The sequence below is a fragment of the Calidris pugnax genome, unplaced genomic scaffold, assembly GCF_001431845.1.
Source record: "Calidris pugnax isolate Ruff unplaced genomic scaffold, ASM143184v1 scaffold1, whole genome shotgun sequence".
NCBI classification, from domain to species: domain Eukaryota; kingdom Metazoa; phylum Chordata; class Aves; order Charadriiformes; family Scolopacidae; genus Calidris; species Calidris pugnax.
Genome location: NW_015090800.1, coordinates 5,727,772 through 5,741,318, shown reverse-complemented (window position 1 = coordinate 5,741,318; position 13,547 = coordinate 5,727,772). Strand labels below are relative to the sequence as shown.

Below are 13,547 nucleotides of genomic sequence, written 5' to 3'. Positions count from 1 at the left end.
GGCGGCGGGGCTCCCCTGGACCGCAGTGAGTTACCCCGCGGGGCGACAGGGGAGGGGAAGGCAGGGCCGGGGAGAGGGGGGAGAGGGGTGTCCCCGTCCCGTCCCGTCCCGTCCTCTCGCAGCCCCCGTCCCGTTCGGGATCCCGGTGCAGAGCCCCCCTTTCCAGGCCGGACGGGGCGCTCCCCGGGGAGCCCTCGGGGTTGGGGGGGGGGTAGGTGGGTCCTGTCCCCCTGGAAGGAGTGTTGGGGAATTTGGCTTTTCCGCCTTTGGCCTTTCGGCTCTCTCCTTCCTCCTCCTCCTCTTCCTCCTTTCTGGAGACCTGTCAAGATGTGACCTTGCCGGGGAGGGCAGAGCCCGGTGTCGCGGCTCGGGGGTGGCCCCGGTTCCCCCCGTGGCGTGGAGCGGGGCCGGGAGGCAGCGAAGATGCTTTGAATAGCGCTGTGATGAGAGCAGCGGGGCAGGCAAGGGAGGAGGGAGCGAACACCCGGGAGATGCGAGCCATAGCCTCCTAACGGGTTCCTCTTCTCCAAACTTTTTATCCACTTTGGGTGGGTACTAAGTGCAGTTACCCTCTTCTTTTTGTTCTTGGTGGTGTGTTTTTTTCCCCAAAGTGGAGAAAAACAGTTATTTCTATCACAGCTGTGTGGGTTTTTTACCTTTCTCTTCTTTTCTACAATTACAAGAAAGTTTTGAACGGCCCAAGTGTTTTGTAAAAGCCTGTGTTATTGTTGCTGCTGGTTTTTTAAGTATTATTAGTGATGGGTGCCAATCTAATTTGGTAGCACTTCTTCAAATAGTTAAATGCTCACATGTATTTATACTTTTCCGCGCTTATTCATACTTTCTATCCGTGCTTATTCGTGCTTTGTAGTCCCTTCATTACACACTATAGATCCCCTGATTCTTACTCCTAAGAGACAAGTTTGGTTCCAGTCTTACAGCTTTAGACTGTGGCCATGCAAAGAGCTCCCCTGGACGGCTACTCCCACAAAAGTCCATTACAGGACTTCAGCTTGTCCATTTGTTCCTTATTATATGTGACGTGAAGGCTAAAAACACATATTTATTGTTCCAACAGTGTAAGAGATCTGATTTCTTTGGCCAGGATAAATCCTCTAGTTATAATCTGTTTTTTGTGCCTGGTGGGATTAGCTGGGACATGAGAAGATGGGTTGTGCTTCCAGTCTACTTCGTGTTACATCTTTCATGCAAATCTACCCAAGCTTCTTAGTGTGCAGAAATACTCCCCCAAATATCCTTAGAGAAGGCTGTGGAGGTACGTAGATGACTTCTGCAGTGAGGGCAAAACCAAACCACTCGGAGGTATTTAAAATAGTGGTTCTAAGGAGAGAGGGGCTGAGTCAGGTGTTTGGAGCCCCACAGCTGACGGTCATTTGGCTGCCAGCAATGCAAAGGGAGAGGGAGGGGATGGGAGAAACGGGCAGAGAGTGTGTGGACAGAAGAGATACGCAGGAGGAAACAACTTTTCTTATTAATTGGCTTCTTCCTCTTTGCCTTTAGCCAGGGTTATCTTTATATCTTTGCTATAGAAGTCATTCTGGTTTAAGACTGAAACTGGAAACAGTGGCATGGCTACAGTCGCTACCAACTAAAACAGAAGATGGGGCAAATCATGACATTATATCAAAGTTCAATTATATAAAAGTCCAGATTCTCCCACGTCCACCCAAGACCTTGCTGCTCGCTGCATGCGGGAGGCGTTTAAACGCTGCTGGAAGGAGTGGGAGGGTGAAACCCTCCCAGGCAGCTCCTGGTGGGCTCTGGAGCATCACGGAGGGAGAGTGGCTGTGCCCGGAGAGCTGAGGCTCTGCAAGCTCGCTGGGCACTGGGCGTCATGGTTTCCTGGCCTCGTGGCCAGGATCCTGGAACCTGCTAACAGCAGAAAGGTTAATTTTTGACCCACCCCACCCTTCCTCTTGGCCCCAGTACCTCTAAAAGCCTGTTTTGTTTTAAGAGAAATCAGAAGCCAGAGCGAAAGACAAACAGTATGTGTTTTCTTTTGGCTGTTAAAACTAAGTAATGTTTTCTTCTCTTGGGACTGGGGCGGCTGCTTTTGTATCTCCACGTGGTGACTCTTTCCAGAGATCCTATGGAGCTGGTGTAGGAGGGAGTGATTCTCAGAGCAATTAATATTTTCTCCTCTTGTTTCTGCATTGTTTTCTGTCGCGTGTCCCAGGTGGGAACCCTACTGTAAGTCACACCTGGGACCGACCAAGAGCTATCACCTCAACTTATCTGATGCAACAGCCTCCTCATTTATTGCTGATAAGTTACCCAATGAACAGCTTTTGTATTTTTTCTGGGCAAAGGATAAGAGGCTCCCTCCATTAGGGCCAGAAAGCTGAAGAGCTGCTGGGCTTGGAAGGATACCTACAGGACATCACTGTTTCCCTCTCTTACATCCATAACAGAGCTTTCTTCTTACCTACCTAAAGGGCACTGCAGAACAACCTGTGTATGGAAAGCCAAGTATGTTTTCTCTTTCCAGAGAGGTGAGTCCTTTTGAAAGGCTGTAAGGAGTCACAGAAAATACTCCCTTTCCTCTCAGTCACACGTAGGATGGAGCATAAGCCGCTGTGATGCCTCCATGCCACCTCTGCTCCCGGGTCAGGACCTTAGAGCAAGTCTTCAAGCATGGCAGTTCCTCCCCAGCTTTATGTTCTTCTCCTCTTCCCCACCAGACCAGTGTGTGGTGGAGGAAGCAAACATCAGATGGCCTGAGTGTGGGTGTTTGCATAAGCGATGCTTAAAAATGGAGGCTCTGTCTGACCTCCCCTGATGTATATGTAGCTCTGCTATGCAACAAAGTTAAGCATATAAATAAGTTTGGATGAAAGCAAATAAAAGGCCTAGGAGAATATGCTGTAATCATCGGTACCCACTGGCTTCCATGGCACAGTGTCACCATACGCTAGGAGAGGTTCTGGCCGTGAGGTTCATCTTGCTGTAACGTTAAAGCCAAAGGCTGAGGGACCAGCCTGAGGTGCAGGATTCGTGCTCGGTATACCCTGTGGGTACTCTGGCATTCACGCGTGCCTAAGCTGATGTGGGGCCTCGTCTAGCTGACAGGGAGGTTTGGGCTGGGCTGGGCTGGGCTGGGCAGGGCAGGGATGGATGATAGCATGGGCTCTCATGAGTGATAGCTTTCCTTTGAAGGTGATGCTGAAATTGACTGTCAATCTGGTTTTAAAAAAAACAAAACCAAAACAAAAACAAACCCACACCACATCTTTTTTCTTGTCATGTGACTAAATCAAGGTATTCCTATCAGGGAGCCTTATTGGCAGGACCGTCGTCTCATGGGCAAGAAGGTGGGTTTTTTCCTGTTGTTGTTGAGGTCGTTGTATTTTTCCTTTTTTTTTTTTTTCTCTCTTTTTTTTTTTTTTTTCATTTGAGTATTTTTGGCTGGTCTCCTGCCCAATAGGTATTTATAGGAATCTTAAATATGTTTACAGCCGAGTGAAGAAAAACAAGCAGGCTGATGTGAGCTGAAGATGGGTACAACTCTCCTCACATGAAATGTGGCCTGTTGTCATCCAAAACAAGTTGTAACAGGCAGGAGGCTGCCTCCCTGCCAAGAAACCCCAGGAGCTGGAGACAGGCTGTTTGCTCCCGCTGCTGACGGGCTCTAACCTCTGTGGAGTGGGCTCCCCAGTCGACGTGTTTTTCTCATCTTTGCTCCCTGAAGCACAGCACACTTTGCTCCCACAAGTGACTGCTGGAGACAGGGAGATCTTCCTCTTGCAGGGGTGAATGAGGTGTTGGGGAGGGAGAAAAATACCAGTAAAGGGCAGAGCAGCCAGGTCTGGAGAGCGAGTCCTCTACCCTGTCTTTACTGCTTTAGCATCCTTGGCTTGGCAGCATGGCTGGAAGGGGGCAGGGACCCCCTGCCCCAAGATATTGCTTCTTCCCAGAGCTGTGATGCTGTGTTTGGATGGAAAGGCTGGTGGGTTGGGGACCTCCTGCTAGCTGGGTTTTTCTCATCTCTGCCCAGCAGTGCCCCGTCTCTCCCCCCCAGTGCAGAATGGTATGACTCTGAGGGAGTGAGGCTGGCATCAGCGAGCCATGCTTGTTGGTAAGGAAGGTGTTCAACCATCACCCTTTGCTTTAAAACCTTGTGTCAAAGCAAGGTTAGTAAACTTAGTAAAGTTTAAAATTCGCTTAGTAAAAGCGAATCCTGATCCTTGAAGAAACTTGGAGGTGAGGTAATTCCCAGCCGTTGCTGTGCAGACTCTTTTTTTTTCTGCTGCAAAGACCATGGTATCTCAGGAGCCTATAAATCACTTGCAGTAATTTCCTTTATTGCAGGTGTGAGTGTCACAGCGAGCCAGGCGCAAGCAGGGTGTGTAGGATTAGATTAGATTGTTGGAGGTGCAGCTTGTAGGAACAAGGTATCAGGGGCCCTTTAACCCACGTTTCCTGGCTGCTTCAACCTTCCTCTGTTCCTCCGCATTTATTGTTGCTTGTAAATAACACTGGGAGTGTGTTATCTTCCCCTCTCGGGTTGTGAGAAGCAGTTTCTGTGTCTCCTCCAGTGTCACAGGCTGCTGCTTTTCTAACTCAGTAGCGTGTAGCTCCACTGTGTGAAGTGGGAAATAGAAGGGGGCCAGAAGAAACCATGGGGAGTTGCGAAGGAAAAAAGTCCTTATGGCAAGACTTCCATCTCCCCAGGATGTACATCTGTAGTGTCCCTTTCCTTCCCCAAAAGAACTCTCTGATCTTCAGGCATCTGGGCCACCACAAAGCAGCGTGAGCTGCTTCAAACCTGACCTGAGTGTTGGCATGAACGGGCAGGTGTGTGTGTGTGTGTCTGTAGGAGAAAAGGAGCTGGCAGAAAGCTGAACCTGCTCTCATTGAGTGTCATGGACTTCCTTCTCCAGCCTGCCTGCCCAGGCTCCCTCAGAAGCGCCGACAGGTAAGGGTGAGCACCCCGAGAGAGGCAGTTCCACTCGCACCCAGGCGGGCTGACTTCTGCAATCGCTCACACGCCAGGCTGCTTGCCTCTACATGCACAGTATCGCTCTTTTGCATAGCTAATTGCACCAAAGGTTACTGAGTGCCTGTGGTGAGAGATGGGACTGTGTAGCTCTCCAGTGGTGGCTGAAGTATCTCCATTTCCACTCTGAGGAAAGTGTTAACCCAGAGGAAAAGTTCAGTTAGATATCACCCTCAAAGCACCTTGTCCTGACTGAAGACAAGTGGAACATCCGTACCATGAAGTATGTGTGTGACATTTCTGTGCTTTTGAAGACATCAGTGAGACTTTCATTCACAGGGACCTGTGCCAAGCGACACCGTTCCCCAAAGGACATAGTGGGCTGCTGTAGCCATTGGGAGACGGATGGACACGACAAGCAGGGCAGATTTTTCACTTCCAGGTGATCAGTTGGGTCTCCCAGGAGTATGATGAGAAATGCTGTCACATCTTACTCTGCACCAGTGTATGCAAAGTGAGTCGGCGTCCCCAGGCCACAGCACAGACCGCTATCCCAAAGCCAGGGCCACCGAGAGAGATTTGGATGATACTCTAGCTTGTTTGTGAGATTCACTGACAGCAGCTGGGGATGCCCAGAGCTCGTGCAAGCTATGCCATACTTGGCCTGGGACAGTGTGTCCTTTCACTGCTGCTGGGTCATGTACAGCAAGTAATTTTTGAACTTTTCCCACCTCTTGACTTGAAGTCTGGTAGGGATTTGACTCTTAAATAACCTTTTTTTTGTGTAGCGGCACCGAGTGTTGGGCCCCCCAGTTCAGGAGGGACAGGGAACTACTGGAGAGAGTCCAGTGTAGGGCAACGAAGATGATTAAGGGATTGGAGCACCTCCCTTACGAGGAAAGGCTCAAGGAGCTGGGACTCTTTAGCCTGGAGAAGAGAAGGCTGAGGGGAGACCTTATTTATGTTTATAAGTATCTAAAGGGTGAGTTGAAGGATGTTGGAGCCAGACTCTTTTCAGTGGTTTCCAGCGATAGCACAAGGGGCAACGGGCACAAGCTGGAACATGGGAAGTTCCATTCAAATATGAGGAAAAACTTCTTTACAGTGAGGGTGACAGAGCCCTGGAACAGGCTGCCCAGGGAGGTCATGGAGTCGCCTTCTCTGGAGATCTTCAAGACCCGGCTGGATGCAGCCCTGAGTGATGTGCTCTGGGCAACCTTGCTTTGGCAGGGGAGTTGGACCAGATGATCTCTAGAGGTCCCTTCCAACTCTGACAGTTCCGTGGTTCTGTGAGTGCCTGGGTCCCTGCGCACTGAGTGAAAGTTGCGAGTATTTGTTTTCTTGGAACCTGACCTGCAATTTGTCTGGCCCCAGAAGATCCCCAAAGTGTTTGCAAAGATTACATGTTATCATTATAAATAAACTCTTGCACCATCCCTTTGTGTACACATGATCTGTGGTAGGTTTGTGTCGTGGTGTGCCAACACAGCATGTATTCCCGCACCACGCCTGCCTGGCTTGAGTCAGGCTGGATTATGGATGACTCAGATGTCACAGAGCGGTGCCCTCCTGTGCATCTCCTCCGTGCTGTGGGGTTGGCAGAGGAATGCTATTGTCTTCTGGAGATGCATTTCTGCGTGTGTGGTATGTGAAGGCTCTGCCTTCTCTTGCCTGCAGGTTCAGGCAGATGCGAACGCGGAGTGGGGCTGGGAGAGATGATGGACATTGTCTTTCATCTGGCAGCTTGGCATTACTGACGCCTGCAATATGGTAAAAGGCAGGATGTTTCCCTGAAGACGGAGGTTGCCTTCTAGGTCATGACAGTGGGGACTCAAATGATGATGGGGTTCTTCCTCCGGCATTTACAGTAGCTTCAAGAATTGATGGGGCTATACATTTTGTTGTACTTTGAGCTTCCCTTTCCTATCTGTTCTTGCTGTGCATTGATGTTCCCTTTTCCAGCCACTTCCCAACCCAATTGCTTTTTTTCAGGCTTACAGTTAATAGCTGAGAATGGCTTTCCAGAGAAGGACATAAGCTGTCTTATTTAGATGTGGTGTGAGATTTAAAAAAAATCCACATAATGTCTTGGGTGGAAACAGATGTGAATTTGGTCTTTAGATACTTATGCTTTTCATGATGTTAGAAATTCAGACATGTGCGTAATCAGCCAAACCAAAATACACTGGGATTTGACCAGAGCTCCTCTGTACTTCTGTTTTCCCGGGAAGATTTTCCCATGCCAAAGCACAAAGGCTTTGATATTCCTGTTGTGGAGAGAGTCCCCCACGCTTTGAGATGCTAAGATTGTTTGGGACAACGTTGCTGTTAGGTTAATCAGCTTTCTCCAAAAACACCTCAGAACAATAATTTATGTTGGCGTAATAAAGAGTTTAAATCAACTACACAGAATAATGGGATTCAATGTTGGATCATTTCAGACAATCCAAAGATGGACCTGTGAGTTCCCCTGAAGCATCAGTGCCCTTCTCAAAAGGTCACTAATTCTAACTGTAGCATTTCCTAAGGCTTATTTATTTCAACTTTCTGTGACGATTTCCCATTTGAGATCTTTTTGAGGGGAAAAGAATTCAATGGCTTCTTATCCCCTTTGTTTTTAGAAGTTGGAAAAGCTGTCACCTATTACTGTAAACTGTATCTGATACCCTGTTGTGGCAAAAATATTGCATCTTGTACTATTCTTGCTTTTCTTTGTCACTGTTTTCCATCAGAGATGCAAATGGTAAGGCCTTTGCATCATCCATGGGGGTTTTCCTCCTTCCTAGTTTCCATCTCGGTGACCTTGATGTTGATTTCAGACGGTCTAAGTGTTCTTGAGGGGTGTTTTTCCAGTTGAGCCAAATATGAGCAATTAACAGCCAGTGCTACTCAGTAATGTAAAAACACTGAATACATATCAGAGTCTTGACCGTGGGGCTTTCCATAACAGGCATGTTTTATCTTTTTAACTTTCTTTTCTGCTAGCCCTCTGGACTGTGAGTATTAGGAACTAGTAGGCTTATGTGGAAGCCTGTATTTCACAGAAACTATGTAAATTCATGCACACTAAACAGTAGTTCTTTGTCAGATAGTATTATATCCCATTTACCGGTAAAAATATTTGATCTGCATCATCACCTGTTAGGCTGCACAATTGCCTAGTAGAGCTCTCTTGAAGTGAGGATAATCTACGTTAATGATATGTGTATTTTTTCCTGCCATTCGAAATAAATCTGTTTCTGCCTTGCTTCAAGAGGCCACTTATTTCCATGTCATTAGCGTGGGCTGTTTGACTTGGCCTGTGTATTTGGTGTTGGCAACTCCGACAGCTTCCTCAGCGCTGCTGTTCATTTGAGCCTAGTTAAGATATCTCCAGCCCTTCTCATAAATACTTCACTTCCTAAATTAGTTTTATTTATATTTTGTAATGTTATTTTCTGTAAAATTGCAGTAGTCATGTCTGGGTGCTATTAACCCCATCTAAGCTGCAGAACAAAATTGATAATAGGCTGAGAATATCCTGTCCAGACCACCCTGTACTAATAGTCTCAATTACCTGCTGCGGCAGCTCGCTCTCAACATTATCTGCCACAGTCTGTGTTTTGTTCTAAGCAGGCCAGCTGGGAGGGTTTGATTTGTTTTCAAACAAAAATGCAAAATAAACCAATAATCTGCCAAAGCCGAGGTTTCCTATAGTTTCCACAGAGGTATACCTTGAAGATAAATTGTCTGCCTTCCATAAGGAGGAAATATTTTGCAATTGCTTTGTCTTGAAGACATGAATGAAATTTTGTGAACAGCAGTTATGACCCCTAGTCTCATACCATTGGGGAGGGAGTAGTTGCATCTACTAAAAAATCAAAAATAACACCTGAGCCAAGATGCTAAGAAGGTCTTTCCCATGACATAGTTTGCCCCTTTCTTACTGGGGGAAAGCAGGGAGATTTGTCCTTAAATCTAGAGAATAGCACAAGGATGTCCTCCTGATTTCACAAGTGACCTTGCTGCCTTCTGTTCCGGGCCCTGTAAATACAGGGACCATGGCTGCTGGCCCACAATTTGCTGAGCTTTGAGGCTCTCAGGTTCCAAGGATGATTGGAAAAAAGAGGTCCCACAGCAGCAAGGCGAGTGGCTGTCCATTTTTGCATGGGAAAGCAGATAGGCAGTTGCAGGAGACATGGAGAAGAGCAGGCACCATCAGCTGCATGGTAGCGATGGCCATCGCTCATGTGGCTGATGGTGTGGAGCCAATGGAGGTGGATCCACCCCAAGATCAAGAAGAGCCGATGGAAGTGGATTCACCTCCAGCATGACTCACCTGGCACCGCTACACCGTGCCAGGGGTCTCCTCCATGATGCTGTGGCAGCAGCGTTGCAGGAACATCCAGCCAGTGCCCTACCATCGGCCCAGCCTCTGCATCCTGTGGGCTCACCTGTTCCATCTCCTGGCATTAAAAATTATTTTGTTGATTGCCATGGGTGGTGTGAACCCTTCTTTCCCATCCATCTGCCTCCTCATCCCTCCTGAAGGGTTGCTATCTTTCCTGCTCTGAGTCCCAAGAAAAGGCAATGAGATGACCGAGTTTGTGCCAGGGGGACAGGTGAAGTTCCTCGGAGAGCCACCAAGGTCCCTGGGGCTTGAAGGTGGGGTTTTTTCAGTCAGAGGATGAGAAGACTGCCCAACGGTTGAAGAAGAAGCCAGACCCTCCGTGGCAGTGGCCAAAGAATAACAGGTCAAGCAAATAAGTTAGAGGGAAGGCTGTTCTGTGGAGAAGCAGGGTACTGCATTAAGGTCCCTTCTAGCTGCTTCAAATTATGCAGCTCTTTTCAAGATTGGGCAATAAGCAATTAAAAAACAACAATAACACAAGAAAAATAACAATAAAAATGCTTTCTTCCTCTCTTATTTGGTACTTTGGCGACTGCATCTGGATTCCTCTGTCCTCTTCTGGTCTCCCCAGTCCAAGAAGGATACTGGGGTGTGGGCCCAGCCCAAGGTCTTTGGGATGGTGAGGGGCTAGAGCACATGAGGGCAGGCTGGGGGAGCTGCCTCCTGGTCGTGAGGGTGGTGAGATACAGGACACGGGCTGCTCAGAGAAGTTGTGGATGCCCCATCCCTGGAAGTGCCCAAGGTGAGGCTGGATGGGGCTTTAAGCAACGAAGAGCAGGCACCATCAGCTGCATGGTAGCGATGGCCATCGCTCATGTGGCTGATGGTGTGGAGCCAATGGAGGTGGATCCACCCCAAGATCAAGAAGAGCCGATGGAAGTGGATTCACCTCCAGCATGACTCACCTGGCACCGCTACACCGTGCCAGGGGTCTCCTCCATGATGCTGTGGCAGCAGCGTTGCAGGAACATCCAGCCAGTGCCCTACCATCGGCCCAGCCTCTGCATCCTGTGGGCTCACCTGTTCCATCTCCTGGCATTAAAAATTATTTTGTTGATTGCCATGGGTGGTGTGAACCCTTCTTTCCCATCCATCTGCCTCCTCATCCCTCCTGAAGGGTTGCTATCTTTCCTGCTCTGAGTCCCAAGAAAAGGCAATGAGATGACCGAGTTTGTGCCAGGGGGACAGGTGAAGTTCCTCGGAGAGCCACCAAGGTCCCTGGGGCTTGAAGGTGGGGTTTTTTCAGTCAGAGGATGAGAAGACTGCCCAACGGTTGAAGAAGAAGCCAGACCCTCCGTGGCAGTGGCCAAAGAATAACAGGTCAAGCAAATAAGTTAGAGGGAAGGCTGTTCTGTGGAGAAGCAGGGTACTGCATTAAGGTCCCTTCTAGCTGCTTCAAATTATGCAGCTCTTTTCAAGATTGGGCAATAAGCAATTAAAAAACAACAATAACACAAGAAAAATAACAATAAAAATGCTTTCTTCCTCTCTTATTTGGTACTTTGGCGACTGCATCTGGATTCCTCTGTCCTCTTCTGGTCTCCCCAGTCCAAGAAGGATACTGGGGTGTGGGCCCAGCCCAAGGTCTTTGGGATGGTGAGGGGCTAGAGCACATGAGGGCAGGCTGGGGGAGCTGCCTCCTGGTCGTGAGGGTGGTGAGATACAGGACACGGGCTGCTCAGAGAAGTTGTGGATGCCCCATCCCTGGAAGTGCCCAAGGTGAGGCTGGATGGGGCTTTAAGCAACCATCTAGTGAAAGATGTCCCCACCCATGGCAGGGGGGTTGGACTAGGTGATCGTCAAAGGTCCCTTCCAACCCAAACCATTCTGTGAGACAGGGGATAGTAGAATGTGTGGCTGTGCTTGGTTCCCCTGTGTTTTTGTGGCTTGTGCTAGCAAAGGCCTGCAATCACCATCTCTCTCTTAGGCTTATATTCAGTTCGAACAGCAAAACCAACCAACGTGTCAGCTGTGGATCCCTGAATTACTGCTTATTCTCAAAATACTAAGCCTGCTTTGTATCTTTTTCAATTTCTCATCTGAAACTCCAGCCCTGTGCCTGTGGGATACTTTAGCTCTGAAGGACATTTTTTTTTTCCAAGCATCTATAATGTGTCTGATATAATTCACAATTCTAAAAATCATTGAGTCCCTTCCCACTGATTTTGAGACAGGCATCCTGACAGCAACCTTGGCCTTACTGTTGCCAACTGCTTCACCTTTCAATTGTTATTTTTCTTTTTGCCACGTAGGTTATATAGACTCTTTTGCTTAAACCAGCAGGTCTAGCTTTTACCAGGCCTCGGGTGATGATCCTCTAGGACCGTCCCTCTGCCCCAAGTAAACATCTGCATGGATCTAAATTCACATGGGTCGTAGAAAGAGCTTCATTGCCAAATGCAGCCCAAATGGTGGTCTGTGGAAAAAGATTTTACCACGTTGGCATTTGGTTTGTCTCCCAGTTGGCACTTGGTTTGTCCCCGTGCACTGGCCAGACCCCCAGCTGCAAGCACCTCAAGCACCAGAAGTGGTTTGGTAATGGCCATTGTTCTCCCCTTGCAGGCAGGGGAAAAGCTCTCTTTATAAAGGTGTTTAGTTCTTCAGGGCTAAAGCAAGCATGTTTGTGGGGGGAGAAACATGGGGAGGTGTTGCTTCATCACCTCTTTTTGCCGAGGCATCTGGGATGCTCTAGCTCCGTCACCAATTCCTGGGGCTGTTCCCGGTCCAGCTCTTCTGCAACCGCTTCCTCAGGGCAGGAAGAACTTTGTAAGGCATGAGAGTTGAAGGACAGTTGTACTGCTCCGGGCTGTGCTATGTTGGGAGCTTATTTATCTTTGGATAACTATATTCTAATTCTGTCTCTGCTGTTTTGGTCTCTGGCCTCTTCAGGGAATTGGACGCACTTTGTGAGACCAGGTTTTGACACACTTTAACCTTGGTAATGAGTGTTTTCCTTTCCCCTGTAGTTACTGGCTGTAGCCAGTCATGTGTATTTACTTGTCCATGTTGTTCACCTGCTCCAGTAGCGATGCTAAGATGGCCAGCATTCAACCTGAATTTAATTTGCTTTTCCTGCCAGTGCCTTTCATTCGCTGGCAGTTTCTCTGTTGTGGGCATGGTGCTGCTGCTCACCTGCAGCTTAATAAATGCCTCTGCCTTTCACGTTCCTTTTGCCTCCTGCTGAGCCGGTGTCTTCATCCCTGCTACTCCTCTGAAGAAGTCCAGATGGTGCTAATGCTGCTGCCACCCCGTAGTCGTGCTCTTGGCTTGCAGTTCCTCTGGCCGTTCCTTGCAGGTCTTGCGAGGTGTTTCCAGGTGTCTCACTGACTCGCACCACTTGCTGCAGTGGGGAAGAGGGTCTTTTCTGTACGCTGGTGGGGCAGGGGGAGGATGCACTCCCTCTTTGAACTCCTACTGTCCCCCTGCCTCGGTCTGACTGGTATTATTTCAGTTTGTCTGTACTGTCTGATCGCTGTCTGCATTCCATCCACTCCAGCCATACGGCTGATTTCCTTTGCTTCGCAAATTGTAATTGCTTTGCCAATTAACTCCGGGTCTTCCAGTACTCTCTCTTGAGTTTTTTTTGTCCCAAAACCCCGTGCTTCCCAAATGGCATGATTAGTTGGGTTTTTTCCTAAACTTTGATCTTTTTGTAAATTCTGTTTTCACCTTTTTCTTGTAACTCTGTGTTTGAATTAGATATCTGACACAGGCATATCAAGGAGGGGAAAGAAATATTTTATTAAGTCTTGAAGGTAATGCAGAAGTAGAAGAAAAAAGAGAAGTGAAAGACAAGCCAAGCAGGAGAGAAGAGGCAGCATTTGGGAATACAGATGACAGGGATCATTTAACAGAAGTAAGAAACTGACAAAAATGGGGCATAGTGAGATGAATGTCGGAGCAGAGTGATCAGAAAATGCCAGTGGCTCCTAAAAAGTTGTAAGGGGGAAGGAACTGAAGGCTAAATTAGAAGCAAATACTTGAGATTTCAGTGGAGCAGAGAGGCTGGAATCGACAGTCTCAGATGCAGAGATCAAAAATAAAAGAGATGTAGAAAGGAGTTGGAGGGCAGAGAGTAAACCACTGACTCGGGGTTTTAAAAGGGGTGGAGGAAAACGCAGGGGTAATAATTATACAGGCTGGTGGGAACCATAAGCGGCTCTGCTGAGATGGTTAAGAATGTATTTGGTGTCATAAGCT

The 13,547-nt window shown here is 48.2% G+C and overlaps 1 protein-coding gene across 1 annotated transcript in view; it reads left to right on the top strand.

Annotated features, from left to right (window-relative positions):
* B4GALNT3 (beta-1,4-N-acetyl-galactosaminyl transferase 3) overlaps positions 1 to 13,547 on the top strand; it is a gene marked incomplete at its 5' end in the record, with an annotated part of 70,838 nt that continues 57,291 nt past the window's right edge. The window contains one exon of the mRNA XM_014937224.1: positions 1 to 25. Coding sequence (XP_014792710.1) covers positions 1 to 25 — 25 coding nt within the window. The remainder of the gene's footprint in view (positions 26 to 13,547) is intronic.